The 19,213-nt window shown below is 49.3% G+C and overlaps 1 protein-coding gene across 4 annotated transcripts in view; it reads right to left on the bottom strand.

Annotated features, from left to right (window-relative positions):
- RBM39 (RNA binding motif protein 39) overlaps positions 1-19,213 on the bottom strand; it is a 446,237-nt gene that overhangs the window by 32,030 nt on the left and 394,994 nt on the right. For all 4 annotated transcript variants that reach the window (XM_069652240.1, XM_069652241.1, XM_069652242.1 and 1 more), the window contains one exon: positions 14,589-14,667. In XM_069652240.1, coding sequence (XP_069508341.1) covers positions 14,589-14,667 — 79 coding nt within the window. The remainder of the gene's footprint in view (positions 1-14,588; positions 14,668-19,213) is intronic.

The following is a 19,213-nucleotide window of genomic DNA, read 5'->3' as shown; positions in this document are numbered from 1 at the left end:
ACGGGAGGGGCCGCCGTCACGATTGGCATCCATGTCTATCTCTGAGGCCAGAGTATGCAGTGCAGCGAGAATGTCCACCGAGAGATCGAGGGGGAAGCTGAGGTGGGGGCGTCAGCTGCGATGGAGGCAGAATAGGCGTGCTCGTCATAGGGCTATTCCTGGGGGGTTTGTAAGCGCACACAAGCTCCTCCTCAGAGAAGCTATCCGTTCCCTGGAGGGCCACCAGATCTAACCCTTCTTCGCCTTCAGAGGGGAAGGTGTTTGTAAAATGACAGGTATCTTCTTCTCCGGGTCTTTTCTATGGGCCGGAACACAGCCTCCATCCTGGGAGGAAGGGATACCCTCACCTTTGGGGTTGAGCCCTGCGGAGCAGACTTGACAGCCTTCGCAAGAGATGCCACCATCCCTTCAATGGAAGGCTGGGCCTTCGCTGGGTGTACATGGGCCTTCTTGGTCCGGACCGGTGCCTTGTCCTGTGAGGCCTTGTCCTGTTTGGCCTTCTACTTAGGGGGAGGGTCAGCGCCCGACCCCCCTTGGCCTTCCCAGACAGGTCGGTTTCTCCTCGAGCTTGCCCTGATGGTCCGACTTGCTCTTGGCCGAGGACCCTGTGCGTTGACTGGTGACCGAAGCTGGAAATGTTGAATGCGCCCTTGCTGCTGGTGATCCTGGGGGCACTGGACTCATGGGGCTTAGTCTTTTGTTGGACCCCCGTGGGAGGGTCGCCCTCAAAGGTCTTAGAAGCCTGCTCAGCCTTCTTAGAACTGGGAGAGGCATGCAGCCGCCTGTGCCGATCCTTTATCATGAGAGGGACCGTCTCCTGGCATAACGCACAAACTTCCTCCTTGTGCGTCAGGTACAGGCAGTTGAGACACCGGGAATGCTTATCGTCCGAAATCTTTAACAGGGGTGTTGAATCCTTCTCCTCAGACATGGTCCACGCGGCATAGGCCTGAAGAATCTTCTGGAAGCCTCCACGAAGAAACTATCAACTTCACCTTCAAGGGGCGCTGAAGAAATCAGAAAAACAGGTCCCCGTTAATCGGAGGGTTGATCGATGGAGCACAAGAATTAATTGACCGAAAAATAGAGTAAACTCTTCAAAAAAGTGAAAAAACGCAGTAAAAGCTTGAGGGCAAAAAACACGAGGACGTGCAGTAAAAATCTGGTTGGAGGGAGGGTTTGCATGTGAATCTATGCCAGACCCATGCTGGAGAATAACAGCTACAGGTAAGTAACTTGTTCCTTCTCCAGCATGGGTCTGGCATGGATTCACATACTCACGAATACATGAATACATAGCAGTACACACATGCAACCACAGGAGGTGGCAAGGCTCAACATTAACCATTTCAACAACTCAACATTAAGCATCTCTTACCTCCTCACCAGGCTCAACTTCAAGCGAACAGGTTGCGCAGCACTGCCTGGCCGAATTTGGACTCCTCCCTGGAATCCCGGTCGACGCAGTAGAATCTCGTGAAGGTGTGTGTCGACCTCCACGTAGCAGCCCTGCATATGTCCAGCAGGGGCACACCAGACAGTAACGCCATAGTAGCAGCGATCACTCTGGTCGAATGGGCTCTCGGACGGCCAGGCAACGGTTGGTTTGCCAACCGGTGACAGTGCATGATGCAGCCGGAGCGCCTTCTGGAAATGGAAGCCTTAGAGAGGGCCTTCCTCTAGTTCACAGGTCCAAAATTCACAAACAGCTGTGATGTCTTCCGAAAACTCTTCGTGCGGTCCATGTAGAACTTCAGCGCTCTAGCCACATCCAGCGAGTGCAAAGTCCTCTCAGCCGGCGACGGGATGAAAATAGGTAACACCAAGGGCTCGTTGAGATGGAAGTCCGACGGCACCTTGGGCATGAAGGAGGGGCGAGTCCTCAGCACTACCCTCGTCTCGTGGAATGTCAGGTATGGAGGTTTACAGGAGAGGGCCTGGATCTCTCCCACTCCTCGTGAGGAGGTGATGGCCACAAGAAACGCCGTTTTCCACGATAGGAACTTTAACGGTGCCAAATTCAGAGGCTCGAATGGCGGGCCCATGAGTCTGGTCAGCACCACGTTGAGCTCCCACGCCAGGACCGCAGCCTTCACCAGCGGGAACAAACGTAACAGTCCTTTCATTAACTCCTTCACTAGGCGGTGGGACCACAGCAACAACCGACCGGAGTTCTGGTGTAGAGGGAGATGGCTGCCAGATGGATCTTGATGGAGGCAGGTACCAGCCCCGCCTAGGCCAGCAATAGCAAGTACGTCAGCACTTGAGGGGCCGTAATCCCTAGAGGGTTGATCTTCTGTGCACGGCACCAGACAGAGAACCTCTTCCATTTATGCCCGTAGCACTTAAGTCGATCCACGCCCTGGCCTTTGCAAGGACCTCCTTGCAGTCCGCATGGATATCATAGCCTTCGAACTCTAGTGCTGCAGGAGCCAGGCCTGCAGGTTCAACGATGCCTGCAAGTTCAGCGATGCCGGGTCGTGATGTAGGATGGCGCCTCCTTCCCTGGCGAGAAGATCTGTGTCCGTCGGCAGTTTGAATGGGGGGGGGGGGGCCCGAAAAGTCCAGAAGGTCCGGGACCCGTAACTGCCTCAGCCACGACGAGGATCATCCTGCACCAGGACCGTCTGAGTTGACTGATGCGTCGCAGAAACAATGGCAACGGTGGGAATGCACAGTAACAGGCCGTCCCAGGGGAAGGAGAATGCATCGCCCAGGCTCCCCGGCTGGGTAAACCTGCTGGCGAACTTCCGGCACTTGGCGTTCGTCGGGAGCAGATCTATCTGGGGATTGCCCCATCGTCAGAATAGCAGATCCACTTGATCCTACCGGCACTCGTGGAATGAGCGCAGCTCCCTGCTGAGCGAGTCGGCAACAGTGTTCTTTACTCCTGCCAGGTGGAAGGGTACCAGGAACATCCCGTGGGCAACGGCCCAGTGCCACAGATCCTGCGCTTCCTTGGATAGGGCTGGGGATCTGGTGCCCCCTTGCTTCCGGATGTAGAACATCGTGGTGGTGTTGTCGGTGAAGAGCCTCACCACCTTGCCCTTGAGGGACAGGAGGAACGACCTGAGGGCCCAGAACACGGATCGGAGCTCCAGGACGTTGATGTGTAGTGACCTCTCCTTCGGGAGCCAAAGGCCTCTTGTGTGGAAATCTTCGGTTTGCGCTCCCCATCCTTCCAGGGAGGTGCCCGTCGTCACTGTCTCCTAATGTGTCGGGGTCTGGAAGTCCATACCCGCCGCTAGATGCGCGCGGTTGCCCCACCACCGGAATGCTTGACGGAACGTCTCGTTGAGGGAGATCTTGTCTTCAAAACTGCATGCTGCTTGCATCCAATGGGCGTCGAGGAATTCCTGCAGTGGTCGTATCCGCAACCTGCATAGGCGCACAAGGTAGATGCACAATGACATCATGCCGAGTAGGGACTTGATGGACCTCACCCTGGCCCTGGCCATGTCCATGGTCAACATCCGTTGTACCTTCCCCAGGATGGCCTTTGTCTTTTCCTCCGACGGCGAAGTCAATCACGCCACTGTGTCGAGTCTGGCTCCCAGGAACAGGGCGTCTTGCGATGGTACCAAGTGGGATTTCACGAAGTTGATCAAGAATCCCAGCTCCGTTAGCAGTTGGACAGTCTTCGATGTGTGATCGACGGCGAGTTCCCTTGACTTTGCTCGCATGAGCCAATCGTCCAGGTAGGGGTATACGTGGATCCCCTGCAGGCACAGCCGTGCCGCCACCGGTGCCAGGCACTTGGTGAAGACCCCGAGCGCCGACTTCAATCCGAAGGGCAGGGCCTTGAACTGTAGTGTCACCCTTGGACTACGAATCATAGGACCTTTCAATGTCCTTTGAGTATGCGGATGTGGAAGTAGGCATCCTCCAAGTCCAGAGACGATAGGAAGTCTCCCTCCTCCAGCTGTCCCAGCATGTGCTGAATTGACCATCCGGGATTTCTGGGACTTGATGCATTTGTTTAGACGAAGGTCTAGGATGGCTCGCCAACTGCCGGTCTTTTTCAGACGAGGAAGTGCCACAAGTATATTCCGGAGCCTCTTCGGTACAAGTTCTATCGCACCCTTTTTCAGCATTGCTCTTACCTCCTGAAGTAGCTGTGGTACATGGTCTTCCTTCCTGGCCACGGGGGGTAGACGGGGACACTTTCTTTGGAATTCCAGAGTGTGCCCGTGGGCCAGAGCGTCCAGCACCCAACAGTCAGAGATGGACTCCCACACGCTGATGAATTTTGCCAGTCGGCCTCCCCCCGGGGTGCTTGGGTGGGGGCCCGTCACGGCCGGTTCAGTCTTGCTTTGCCGAGGCCTTGGCCTCCTTGGCGACTATGTCCTCCTCTGGCCTTACTGCAGCCTCTGTAGGCCTCCTGCAACGATGAGCAGGTCGCTTGGCGGTATGAGGAACCGCCACCAAATCCTTTGGAGGCACCTTGAGACTTGCCTCCGGGGGTCCGAAAGGACGGCCGTCGATGGAGAACCCAAGGCCCAGGCCGTCTCGGTGTCCACCTTAAACCTGCAGTGACCCGTCCACTGCCGTGCCGAAAAGGTTCTTCCAGTCAAAGGGCATTTCTAGTACTCTGGTCTCAACGTCCTGACGGAAGTCCGTGGCCTTGAGCTAACCGCGTCGGCAAAGGCAAACTCTGTTGCCCATCTGTCGCAACCTGGTGTCAGCGAGGTCCGTGGCCAATATGTGATCCCCGTCGCCCCTGCAGATTTCTTGGCCGCTGCGGAGACCACTGAATCCAGGGATGGCTGAGCTCTAAGGTACATCGTGGCGGAATCTGGGACCCGGTACTACTACTCATACCGGCCCCTCTTCGCAGGAGCTGTGGACTGGTTCTTGAGCAGTGACAATCCTTCGTCCGAGATGTCGTCCAGTAACGGTACTGAGAGGACGGTCTTCCTCTTGGCCTCCCGTCGTTCGTAGAGGAATCCCTCCTCATTCTGCTCTTCGGGACAAAGCTGGAAAAGCTCAGATGTTTTGGCAATCATGGCGTGAAAGGAGCCAATTTCGTCGGGAGGGGAGGCCCGGGCAGGGGGTGATGGGAGACCCGTCCCGTCATCAGCCCCGTCATCCGTCCCGGTCGTCTCCTCCCTCGGTGGAGGGGAAGGAGGTGAAGGCTGGGAAAGAGGGGGAGGATGGATTCACCTCAGCTTGTTTGGTGGGCTTCCCAACGGTCCAGGCGCCACTGGATCGTCTGCTGGGGTTAAGGGCAACCTTGTCCTCATCTCCGTACACAGGGTCTGGATAGCCATGAAGTTGTCCTGTGGCATAGGCATCGGTTGCGACAGGAGCGACGGCTGGGGAGTAGGGTCCTCCATCATCTCCACGGCCAGCGGCTCGTCATCAGCTCCACCGTTGCTCTCTACGTCTGCTGTCAGGATCCGTCCCGTAGGACCGTACTTCCTCAAACCTCTTGCCCAGGATCTTTATGACGCCAGCCAGCTCATCTTCAGAGGTGGTCTGTGTCCGTTATGGCAACTGTGCCCCTGCCCCCTCTTTCTCCTCCTGGGGTTTCACGGGGGTCTTCTCGATCGGCTGAAAAGATTATTCCCTCCGGGGTGGCAGGGAAAATCTAGGCCTGGCAGTCGTCTCCACTGGGGTAGCCTTCACAGGCTTCGCCGGGGCCAACACGACTCATTCGATCGAGGCCTTTGACGGGTGAATCAGGGCCTTTGTAACCATGGGCGTGCCTGAGGCCTTCACCTTAGGGGGAGGGTCGCTGCCTCGCTCCCCCTCAGCTGTCCCTGTCGGGATCGACCGGGGCTCCTCCCGAAGCTTACCGGGTTCTCCGACTTCCTCTTCACCCAGCCAGGGCGTTGGCTCATGGATGATGGAGTCGGTGACATCATGCCCTGCCTGGCAGCCAAGGAGCCCAACCCATCCGCGCTCACGGTGCCCACGGACTTGCGGTGCTTTGCCCTTTGTTGGGCCCCTGTCGCTGGAGCGCCCTCAAAGGTCTTAGAAGACCGCTCAGACGTCTCACCTACTGCTGTTCTCTTCCCCCTCCAGCCAGTTGGTGAGTCGAACGCGACGATCCTTAATTGTCAGTTCGGACATGTTCTTACAAAACCCACAGTCCTTCTCCACGTGCAATTTGTCATTGTGAAGGCAGTAGAGGCACCGGGAGTGCTCATCTTCCTTGAAGACATTCTGTAATCCGCATCCAGGGCAGCTCCTGAAAGGCTTGGATCCAACAGGTGTGTTTCCTTTGTCCTGGGCCATGACCATGCAGGGTATGCCTCAAAGATGTTCCGGAATCCTCCAAGAAGTGAACACTCAACGTAAATTCGCCCTTGAGGGGCGTAGAAAAATTCTGAAACGGGTCCCCGTTGATCAGAAGTAGAATCGGTGGAGCTTGAGGCTCGGTTGACCGAAAATATAAGAGTTAACTTCGAAAAAGCGCAAAACGCAGTAAAAGCTCAAGAGCTATAGCACGAGAACTCCCAACACTTGAACCTGCGGTAAAAATCTGAAGATGGCTGCCAGAGGAGGGGCTTAGGTAGAGGGCAGTCATTGGCTGGGGGCTGTATGACCCATAGCCAGTGAGTGGTTATTAGTAGAAAGACTGTTCAGAAATGAAACTGAAAATGATTTTTTCTATACAGAGGATTCCCAGCCTGACGGGGAATATTCATGAGCATGTGAATCCATGCCAGACCCCATGCTGGAGAAGTATGCATCTTTCATGTCCAATGTGGCCATGCAATCACCCAGCCGCAGGAGCACAATTACTTCCTGAAGAGTTGGCATCCTGAACTTTTTGGTTTGACAGATTTGTTTGCAGGACGCAGATCTTAAACAGGGCACATGTTTAGATACTTTTTGGGTACAATGACGTAGATTGAATGAATACCCTAGTTTACCTGGAGATGAGGGACAACATAGATGGCGCCTTTTTCCAGCAGGACCTGGACTTCGTCCAATGGGATATGCAGATAGTCTGATGACAGTCTGCTTCCAGGTGGGTGGTAGCGGGATGGCCGGAGGAACTCCTATGCACTACCGATTGGTAACGCTCTTGAGTACCCACTAATCTGATCCCCTTCCACGCTTGGGTCAAACATGTCAAACATTCCTCAACTGGGGAAGTGTGGGCACCCGTACTGCTGAGTCATTTGGAGGTGGAGGCTGGGGAGCCTCTAGAAGCAGAGTTTCTAACTCTGCCTTTACCTCATCGAAAAAACCTTTGTTCTGTACATTGAAAACCACAAAGGATTCCTGTCTGTATCCCCCCCCCCCCCCTCCACACCCTCTGAGCCATACTGTCCTTGTGGAGAGCAAGCAAAAGAGCCTGTAAAAGGGCCTGAGGGTGTGGAAACCTCACTGGACCAAGGGATTGGCCGAGATTTGATTGAGCGATTTGAAGGTCTTGTGCTCCTTCTTGCAGGTTTCCAAGGACTAATCGACCGCTTTACCGAAAAGGTATGCATCCTCCACTGGCTTATTAATGAGGTAAGCCTGGGTCTCTGGCTTAAGCCCTGAATTCTTCAGCCAGGTGTGACGTTTCAGAAAAGGTCCCCCCGAGCAATGACACGTCTCGCAGTTTCGGCAGAGTCCAAGGTATTTTTTAGGAAAACTCGGAGTGACTTGCTGCCCATCCGCAACCAGGGCTAAAAGGCGAGTGCAAGCGGGTTCCGGGATATCTCCCTCTTGGATGAGACCCCACTGAACATCACCGTTGCTCGCTAGTAGCATGGCATTGTTGGCAATCCGGGTGGAAAATGCAGCAGAGGTGGTGACATGCTTGCAAAGGGCGTACAATTTCTTGCAGTCCCTGTCGGTAGGAGATTCGGACAAGGACAGTTGTACCCCACGCTTATCCATGTAGTAGACACAACCAGGGAGCCCAGGATGGCATGGACCCTGATGTATAGCGGGATGGAAGGAGTCGGGCGGAACATTTCCTCCACACAGGGATTGATGTGTGAGCGATGGTGTGAGCCAAGAGGGGGGCCAGGTGCTTCTTTGAATGCAACAAAGGGATAGCTTGTCTGACCAGGGTCTTTTCCTTCAGGATACTTTTCACGAAGGCAGAGTCAGAGACAGAGACAGCTTACAGCGTGGTAATATTAAAGTGATCAGCAGCCTTGCATCTGGTTGATAAGCGACAAGTCCCTGGACTGGGTGACAGGAGGAGCATCCAGAAAAATGTTGCCATTGTTAGGGACATGTAAGAGGGGGAAAGGGGCGTATGCCGCGCGACCTGGTCATCCGCAGGATTCCAGTCCATGTCCAGATAGGTAGGATCCTGGCTGCCCTGGATAGAGTCCTGGACATAGAAAACGTCCTGGCTAGGGTCATCTGGGTCACCCAGAAAGACATTGGGGTGGCAGCAGGGGGAGGGGTGGCAGTCCTGATGGGATATCTCCAGGGAAGATAAATGAGTACCTGGGGAGTGGAGCCTCTGATTTAGGAGGGACAGGAGTCAACAGCCCAAGGTCTTTTTAAAATGTCCTCAAACTGGCCTGAGCCGAACCACAAGGTTTGGAAGGCCCCGCCAGGGATTGACAGGCCTGCAGGTGTAGAAACCTTTGACGGAGCCGTTAGGGGTAGTTTAGGGGTTGTGTGCTTTAAAGCAAGTAATGCATGTGTGTCTCTGGGGCTTGACTCCCTTCCTCCCCCCTAGCACTGTGGGTGGCATGCTCGTTGCAGCCGGACACGTGGGAGTTAGAGGGCTCCACAGTTAGGTCAGCAGCCTGTTCAGCAAGCTTGTATACAGTACCCTTTGGGTGCACTACAGCCCTGGCCTCCTGGCAATAGGAACCCAACCTTGGGTATAGGTCTGTACTACACAGGTTGGTAGCATGTTGAGCAGCCAGGCTCATCTCAAGAGGGGTCAATGTGAACTGTAGGGGAGTTGAACAGAGATTCACAGTGGCAAGTATTCAAATAAACTCTTACAAACAAGGTTTGATTAAACAATTATTAATTTACCAGTCAGAGTAAGTCTTCTTCAGAAGGGGCAAGAACAGTAACTCAAATAGTTTTAAAAAGAAAACGCACACTTATTATTTCTAAATCAGCAAGTACCTTTTTGGGATGGCCCACAGACACTAAATACACCCTCAGGTGACTTCAATAGTAAGGGTGCTGGGGACATTATTATATCACTGTTGCATTTAGAATCCGATTGAAGAATGTGGCAAAGAAAAAGGTTGTTGGAACAAAACAAGATCACACAAATATTCTGAAGCAGGTAAGTACTTTTGGCAACCCCCAATGCAAAGTTAGTTAACCCCTTTCTGGAAGGAAGATTCAACACCTAAGCAGAGGAGAAGAGTCATTTAAGGAGCCAGGCCAGCCAATGTTAATTTAGCAAAAGTCAAGGTGAGCTGAAGCACTTCTTGCAGGTAAGTAAAAGTCTTGCACAATGTTTTAGAAGTCTTTGTAGATTAAGAAGAAATTCAAGGTAGGGCCACAAGCTGATTAGGCTTGTGTAGTAAAGAAGCCGTCATCAACTCTACAGATGCAACCGGGACAAGTCTCTGACGAGGACAAGCAAGTTGGTACAAGAGGTAAATTCTCTCAGACTTTACAGTACCCTAGGTTGAAGAAAAGTGCAGCAGATTATTCTGTTACTGTGCAGTTCTGCAGATCCTGGTGTTCCTGGGCCTCAGTCGTGGGGACAAGAGGGAGGACTTAGGGGGACACCTGCACTGCAATGGGATGGTCACCACTCAACAGGCAATCTTCAACAAGTGGCACTTCGGTGTTTCAGCTCCTTGCGTCTATCGCAAATAGCAACACCATGTTTCCTGGCTGTCGAGAGGGGCTTCCCTTGCATTTGGGGTCCCGCTCTCTGTTGAGGGGGCTCTGGCAGTCCTGCTTTCTGGGAGTCCGGATGATCTTCCTGGAGCTCTTGGCCAGTTTAAAAGCAAGGCACACAATCTGGTGTTCCTCTGTGGCTATTCGGTTCCAGCAGCAACTACAGTGGAATTTCAACCAGCTCCAAGAGGATGTCCAAGTGGCTTACTTTGGAGTTGATTGGTCCCACCAACTCAAAGGGAGAAGTCGTTCTTGCAGGGGCTTTTGTCCATACGAATTTGGAGTTTCAGCACAACAGCAGGGCTTCACCAGACAAACCAACAGTCCAGGAGTTGCAGCCAGCAGGCGTCCTCTTCAAGTTGTTCTTCTGATTCCTTCGTCCAGTGGTCGACCCTGCCTTCCAAGCCAAAAATCCTCTCCTTTTATGCAGGTTGCTCCCATTCATTCCAGACTAGCTGTCAGTCACCCAGCAGGGTGGCTGTGCTTGCCGGACAGCCAGTCGTCCAATTACCTAAGAGTGCATTCCTGTCTCCTATGAGACCAAGCACAGGGAGTTTTGGGCACTTCACTTCCCTTGCTCCCTGCCCCCGCCAGAATCAGGAGCCGGAGGTGGACTTCACTTGTGAATCCCACCAAAGGCAAAACAACTTGGTTTGGCGTGCAGAGTAAATCTCAAGAACCATTCCACAAAGAAATGGCGAAAAAAAGACGACCAGGGCCGTTTTGACAAAAATGGCACCCTTGGGTGTTTTACTGTAGCTGTGAATGCAGCCCGCGGTAAATGCACACCATGGTATTTAAAAGTAAACCACTGCCACCAGCCATTCATTGAGGAAAGGATAAGCTACAAATGTTATATGAGAAGCTAGACAAAGGGGATACCAAGTAACCCCTCCAGCATCATATTGTAAGATATTGGGTGCTGGGTCTAGAAAGTTGCAAATGCAAGCGCAAGTAAAGTCAATTTCACTTTACTGCTCTTGGAAACAGGTTATCCAAGAGAAGGCATTTAAACATTGGGGAAATCTAAGACTTCCTTGTGCTACTGCACTGAAAGTGCGGTGTGACAATGGAAAACCAAAAGAAAGTGTTCAAAATCACATTAAAATACATGAGAGAATGGGACAAAGGGTCTCGCTCTCTCCAGGTAAAAAATTCAAGTCCTCAAAATGCAGCACAGTTGATGAGGGTCTCTAAGGTAGAGTGTAATTAGTACATTTCTGAGAATACGCCCTAACACCCAAGATTCGTAGCTTCAGACAGATTCCTCAACTGAGGCACCAGCAGGTGAGTGACTCTGCCTGCATTGCATAGGCTGCCCACTCTTTCGTACGCCTGTCTTTAAGGGTCTGTTAGGGAGAATTATCTTCTAAGGCTAATTTCACCTACCCATAGAGTCCCCCAGCAGCTTTGTTGGATTTGAAGGGTTTCTTTTTTTCTCCTGCTAAAAGTGACACTTTTTCCCCACTCTTAGATTGCTATCTTGTGTGCTTATGGTCTATGGGGTTTTACCTCACCCTCATAGGAATCATCTTTTTAACATGTGTTACACAGCACCCTCAGTGCAGTAACACAGGGGTGTCATAGTGAACCCCAAACAGACTCCATACCCTGGGACTGACTACTGTCTCCCAGGGCATGTAAAGTCCTCATTGACTTTACTAGTCAATAGATATGAACAAAACCAGTACAACCCATCTTACTATGGAAGTACTGGAAAGGGTTAATAGTTTTTCCCTTATGTTCATTTTCAAGAGGGTACCGTCCCCGCTCTCCAAAGTATCTGGCTGGTGGCAGTGGTTACTACCGTAAATATTCGACCACAAATATTTTTCTATGGGATTTTCCCATTGTTTGAGGCTACCACTTTTACTGACAGCCTCTAACATACCGCCGGTTTATTTTAATATTAACTTTACTCCGGTAGGTTTTTATTGCCAGATCTTTGTTAATATTTCTTTGTGTCTTTCTCTGAAATCCTTACCAGGGACGGGGATCCTTTGTTCGTCCTTTTGCCGGGGGTCTGCACAGAAGCCCACCTCTCGGCACCACTGAGTCTGGGGTAGAGAGGATGTGTGGGAGGGGGAATAGGCACCCTGGACAGAGTTACCTAGGCAACCCAAGTCGCACTCTGTCCTGATAGAATGGGGGGTTATCCCGCCAGGATAGCCACCCCACTGTGTGTGTGACCGCTAGGCTTTATGAATGGGGGTTTTTCTGCATAAAAGCAGGGCTCCGAGGACTGGAGGACACGACGTCGCCACTGGAACTAAGAAACCCGAAGAGGACAGAAGCTGAATACATCTGCAGCGACTGAACCACCGTTGAAGCCCTGCTGCAGATTCTCACCACTCTTCTCCAACGACTTAAGATCTTCACCTGCAAGAGTCTCCTTCCCTTGAGCTTGTGGGGCCAACCAGTTCGCCAATCGCCTTCCAGGGCCTGCCTTGGTTGAATCGCCAGTGCCAAGCACTAGGAAACCAGATAGCCAGGCGCCGGTCCACCATGACCGCAATTTAAACGAGCGCACCTTTTACTCGTCTTGGCATCACCACAGCTGGTTTCATCCCTGGGCAGTGCAGCAACTCGAACCTTCCTCCAACATGAGAGCCTCTCTTCCACTGCTGGATCTCCCGAACTGCAGGAACTACCGCCACCGCAGGAGCCCCTTCTACTTTTAAGGTACATTGTTCCTCCAGGCCTCCCGTTTCGTTGGGTACTGCTAAAGGTGTTTTAAATCCTTTACTTTCTGGGTTGGCCACCCCTTTCGTCTAACATTATCTTTTTACATCTGCAAACACCTTTTCAACTTTGTTTAACAAGTTCCCTCCCTCTGAAGAAATTGTTAGAGTGCCATTTCTGCTTAGTTTACACTGCCGTTTTGCTCAGTTTTCACTCTTGCTCAAACCTGTCTACAATTGAAAGAGGGAGTGTGTATACTTTTCCTGACTGTTTTAACTTACTTTAATGATAGTGATTTGTATGTGAACTTAAGTGTGTAAAATAAATATATATATTCTTTTTGATACAAAGCTTTGGTCAGTGTTTCCTTGTCCCATAGTATTGTAGTCCTATTGTGTAAACCCTGAATACTGCTCATCTCCCTCTTGAGATAAGTGACTGCTCAGCCACAGCTACCAACTAAATCTTTGTGGTACAGACTGATACCAAAGGGGATTTATTACATATACCTGTAGTCTTAATCTTCTGTAGTGCTCCCTAAGGGAACTGCATAGGATTCTGCCTAACAGGGTCTTAGGCTGAAAGTTTACATGCTTTACAGTGACGCTTGTCGTGATCACAAGGGAAGACACTGATTGCGCATTGGCAATGGTGTCTTTCTAGGAGAATTTGCGATTGCAAGAGGGGCAGAATTTAAAAAGGCCTTATCTCCATAGCAGAGGAAAACCTCAACCAGACCAAAGGAAAGGGGAGAAAAGGGCTTAAGAAAAGGCATTATCAAGAGCACAAACAGGTTACCACTCTCCCTAAGGGCCAGGCGGGAGGTCCAAGGCAACGTGGAAAATTGCCGAGCAGTCTAGGATGGATGGTTTGTGGACAGGATCAGTCGACTAAAACAAGCAAACCCCTGAATAACCGGTATCAGCAATACAAAACTCTTACAAGCTCTGCATTATGTGCGAACGACTAGTAAGGTGGAAAAAAACCAATCTCTGGGACCTTGGCGCATGAAAGAATTTGGGTACACTACATCCCACGGATAGTGAAAGTCACACACATCTATATGCACAGCATGTGATTTTAAGCAGATTCACAAGCATCAGAAAATATAATAAGAGTATTTGTCTCACAGCAATTACCCTTTCTATGTATGAAGAAAATACCATGAAAATCGAATAGAAATGTAGTCTGGTAAGACATTTTCCCAACAAGGCTGTAACCACATCATATATTGAATTTGCATGCTTTTGCAATGTACTTGCATTGCCTGTTATAGAACAATTGCGTTTTATACAGGACATGATCCAAACGGATACATTTGGTCACTAGCACATATACAAGTAAATCTGTACAACATGATGTACTGTTACAGGATTGTTTAGCATAGTAAAGAATATGAGATTCTAAACGCATGCTTATTTTGTCTTTTTCTATGCCTTCCTTTCCAAATATTGTGGTGATAGAATTGAATCATGGAATTTGATCATTAGCATTTTTTTAAAACTTTATTTCTTTAAAAAACTCAAAATTGATAATATATAAATGATCAGCCATGAAAACGCCACATTTGTGTACATGCAATAGTGTTGGCAAACTATCTTGAATAACAATGTCGAACAACCTTAAATGGGACGGATCCCTTATTTGGTTGCAATTGTCAGGACTACTCAGTAATATGGAAAATATGTACCAGGAATCAAACTGATCGAAAAAGGAAATTAACATTTAACAAAACTAACGTTGCAAGCGCAAGGCATCTATTGAGGAAAATTGTTTCCCACTCAAGATTGCAATGCTGGAATACGGTAAACGCACCCATTCCGACACGGCACACATCAGAACCAATAAAACCATTCTCAAAAATGTTTTTCTACAATAACGGATACATTTTCTGTGGTAAGCGCCACAACAATAAACCATTGAGGGATGCAAAAGGCAGAAAACCAATTTGGTGCCTTAGCTTGTGTAATAACCTCTTAAAATGTGTTAATTGAAATAGCTTATGCTTCAAAAGAGCAGTTCAATGTTTTAACATCAATGCAAGTCATGTTGCTATTACACCAAAGTTAGACTACCATGCATACTATAAAGAAAAGTGGATTAACTGCATTACATTTGCTTACCTGCAAACCATCTTCCATGTAACGCATTCACAGCTGCAGCTGAGGCCGCTATTGACGGACATTTTACATACACATTTCCCTAGAACACAAAAAAAGTCGATGCACCATTATTCCTCCAATTGAAAATTACTCCCATCAAAAGGTCTACAATGCACAAACAATAGTACTCTATGCCAGGGTTAAAGGTTTTAAGTTACAGTCTTCTAGCCATGCATAAAAGGTCACTGGACACCTCAATTCGCACAGGTACAGCACACCATTTCTTATTCGCTAAAAATCTGTGGCTACTGGAAATATTGAGGCTTGGTCTATCCAACACTCAAAATGGGTATTTCCCCAAACCTAGTAAATGTAATACTTGTACACACCAAAGACATATCAAGACACTTAATTCAAGTACTTGTTAGGCAGAATTGCATGCAGTACCCTCTGGGACCACCACATACAATTAGGACTACAGGTGTAAGCAAAACCAACCTTTGGTATAAGTCTGCAATACACAGTTTGTGGTAGCGAGCTGAGCAGCTAGGCTCATCTCAAGAGGGAATGTGAGTAGTACAAGAGTGTTACACAGAGTTCTTACAATCACAATGGTTCAAGTAGACACTTGCACTCAAAGGTTCTTGGTAAAACACGTATTAATTTATTACACGGCCATTTAGAAAACTCACTAGAAGGAGGAAACTTAATATACACAAATAGACTTCAATACCAAACCAATACGTTTGAGTAAATTAGGCTCCCCTGAAACAGGAGCAAAATGGCATTTCAGTCACTTTAAATAGGAGGGCAGTCAATGGACTAGTGTCTTGACAAAAAAGAACAAGTTACTTACCAACTGTAACGCTCTTTCGACTGAATGTTCCTCCCACGTATTCCTCATCTTATGATAAATCGTTATCTCCAGCTTCGCTGCTTCGGGAAAAAATTCTCTCGGCACAGGGCGCTGTGCTCGAGTTTGCGGCGTCGACTGTCCCTCGACGGGCTCTGTACTCTTTCAACGTCACTGATGGGGCTCTGTACTCTTTCAACGTCACTGATGGTATAAATACCTTGAGCCGCGCCCGTTGCTTCAGTTCTGTTTTTTCGATGAAACTATAGGAGGAACACCCAGGCGTGCCTCATGACTGATGCACTCTTTGAGAGAGGAAAGTGTAAGAAAACGTAAACTGTACTGCGGAGTAGGATGGGAGGGTCGGTGAGGAATACGTGTGAGGAACATCCAGCCGAAAGAACGTTACAGTTGGTAAGTAACTTGTTCTTCGAATGGATTGTGTCCTCCCACGTATTCCTCATCTTATGATAGACTCTCATAGCAGTGTCAATTTTGGAGGTGGGAGTACTAAATACTGTTTTCATGAACTGAGTGAAGTACTGCCTTGGCAAACAGCCCCTCATTGGAGGAAGCAGTATCTAAACCATGGGTGCACAACATTGTGCACCCATCGCTCCTACGAGCCACGTAATGCGTGTGTGCTGCACCAATGGAGGGCCAGCACTACGGCTGGCGTGGTCCATAAGGCTTGATGCCGGAAGGCATTTCAGCCTTGGACCACGCCAGCCGTAGTACGATTCCAGCGTTCCAGCTTACCTGCCTTCCAGCACGTCTCCGGTAAGTGGTCTGTGTGTTTGTTTGTCGGGTCTGTTTTGCTTTATGTTTGTGTGTGTATGTTGCAATGGGGGGGGGGGTGGGGAGATGGTGACGGATGTGTATGAATGTTTGGATTTGAATGTATTTTGTGTGTATGTTGAGATGCAGGGGTGGGGGGGTTGTCGGATGTGTATGAATGTTTGGATTTGAATGTTTTTTGTGTGTATGTTGAGATGCGGGGGTGGGGGGAGTGTCGGATGTGTATGAATGTTTGTATTTGAATGTTTTTTGTGTGCTGAGTTGGGGGCGTGGGTGGTTCGGGTCTGTATGGGTGCATGTTTGTGTGTGCTGAGTTGGGGTGGGGGGTTCGGGGGTGCATGCTTGAGAGTGTATGTGTGTGCTCAGTTGGGGGTGGGGGTTTGGGTCTATCTTTGCATGTGTGAGAGTGTGCTGAGTTGGGGCGTGGGGGGTTCGGGTCTGTATGGGTGCATGTTTGTGTGTGCTGAGTTGGGGGGTTCGGGTCTGTATGGGTGCTGGTTTGTGTGTGCTGATTTGGGGGGTTTGGAGTTGGGTTGGGGGGTTCTGGTCTGTATGGGTGCATGTTTGCGTGTGCCGAGTTGGGGGTGGGGGTTCGGGTGTGTATGGGTGCTTGTTTGAGAGAGTGCTGATTTGGGGGGTGGGGGGTTTGGGTCTGTATGGGTGCTTGTTTGTGAGTGTGTGATGAGTTGGGGGGGGGGGAGGGGGTGCCAGGATGAATAACAGACAACGGGCAGCCTTGCCTGGTGCCCCGTAGGATCACCCAGGCAGTTGAAATGTGTTTGCCAGTGCGAACCCTGGCCACTGGCCTGATGTATAGCAACTGCACCCAGTGCACCCACCTCTCTTAAATTTTTTGCAGACCCTTTCTCAGCTGATGTTGAGTGTGCAACCTGAACTGCAACTGATTGAACTTCTGTGCTGTAGTGCCCTCAAAATTAAGTACAGAGAGATGCCTTTATTAGTCTTCTATCAGTCTCTGGACACTGTTCAATTCTGCAATCTGTCACAGGAAGCATTAAAGATGGTATCTATGTTTGGCAGTACTTACATTTGTGAGCAAGTTGTTTTACAAATGAAACTACATAAAACAAGCCTAAGGACAAGACTAACTGACCAACATCTCCATGCTATCCTGAGAGTAGGAACAACCTCACTGGAGCCCGAGATCCAGAAACTGACAGCTGAGAAACACTGCAATGTTTCTCACTGATCAACTATGTCTGGTTCACTATTTCATCTTATATGATTTGGGGAAATGTATAGTACAAAATGTAAGTTTTAAACACAAATAAAACGGTACACCTCCAAAAAGGTGTTTTTTTCCAACTGTCAGTGTTTGGTTGGGGGTGAGGGGGCCATGGGGCATAGTGTTTGGTTGGGGGTGAAGGGGCCATGGAGCAGTGTTTGGTTGGGGGCAAGGGGGCCATGGGGCATAGTGTTTGGTTGGGGGTGAGGGACATGGGGCATAGTGTTTGGTTGGGGGCAAGGGGGCCCTGGGGCATAGTGTTTGTTTGGGGGTGAGGGGGCCATGGGGCATAGTGTTGCACTCCAAGAGTGAACCCAATAATAAACTAAAACATGCAGTTAGGAGATGTTCATCTTTGGCTTTTTGAGGAAACCTGACTCAACTAAGGTCATACTCCTCTTGGGCAACCCAAATACCAAACTGTAGCAGTCCAAAATAACGGCATGTCCAATCTAGGGTCAATAAAATATATATAAGTTAAACAGGCGAGCTACAATAACTAAATAGAAATAAATTATAACAATGGAAAATGTGTAGTACAAAATGTACGTTTGAAATGCAAATAAAAATCGTTACCCCTCAAAAACATTTTTTCCATGTGTTTAGTACAAATTGGGGGTTTTAAAAGCCTCCTGCCACACCCCGCCCACATTTACTTTTCGGCCCACTATAGCCCTCATGTAAGGTACCTTTGGCCCTCTGTCAAAATCAGTTGTGCACCCCTGATCTAAACAGTAACGCTTGATGAAAGTATACATTTATTTCCGAGTTGCACCTTGTAGAATGGGCTCGAAGCCCATCTGGTGGGTCTTTTGCCGCTAATTTGTAGCATTCCAGTATAGCTAAAATGATCCAGCGGGATATGGTCTGTTTTGTCACTGAAACCCAGTTTATGACCAGTATAACCCACAAAAAGCTGGTCATCTTGGCGTAACTTTGACATCCTTGAAATATAGAAACTAAGAGCCCTCTTGGGGTCTAGTCTATGTAGTCTCTCCTCTTTGCCCAAATGAGGAGGATAGAAAGTTGGTAATATTTTTTGTGACAAATGGAAGTCGGAAACCACTTTTGGTAAAAAGGAAGGTTTAACTTTGAGAACTACCTTGTCCTTATAAAAAATAGTGTATGGAGGTTTGCATGAGAGAGCCTGAAGTTCACTAACCCTACGGGCTGATAAGGCCACAAGAAGAACAGTCTTTAATGTTAGAAGCCTCAATGGACAGGAGTGTAAAGGCTCAAAAGGTATACAAGTCAGAAACTTAAGTACCAAATTTAAATCCCAAGCTGGGACATGAAAAGATACTGAAGGGTATGTGTTAGTAGTAAGTCCTTTTAGGAATTGTATTATTAATGGAATTTTGAAGTATGAAACTTCTTCCGAGGTGCGCTTGCAAATGGACAGCGCAGCAAGATATCCTTTAATTGTTCCTATCTGGAGCCCCAGATTGGCTAGATGCAATAGAAAAGAAAGCACCATTGGGGTGCCACATTGAAAAGGGTACACATCCTTATCCTTGCACCAGTTACTGAACTTATTCCAGCGACATCGGTACAAAGACTTTGTTGCTGGCCTTCTGGCCGAAAGCAAGATCTCCATTACATCATCCGGAAGATCCCAATCCTTGTATCTCAACCTCTCCGAAACCATGCGTGAAGGTTGAGTGTCTTGACCTCTGGATGGAGAACCCGACCTTCCTCTTGCGAGAGAAGATCCGCTCTTTGCGAAAGACGTATTCGAGGGCAGATGGA

The sequence above is a fragment of the Ambystoma mexicanum genome, chromosome 3p (assembly GCF_040938575.1).
Source record: "Ambystoma mexicanum isolate Mex_15411 chromosome 3p, UKY_AmexF1_1, whole genome shotgun sequence".
NCBI lineage: Eukaryota > Metazoa > Chordata > Amphibia > Caudata > Ambystomatidae > Ambystoma > Ambystoma mexicanum.
The sequence above is the reverse complement of the archived record's forward strand: the minus strand, read 5'-3'. Positions and strand labels throughout refer to the sequence as shown.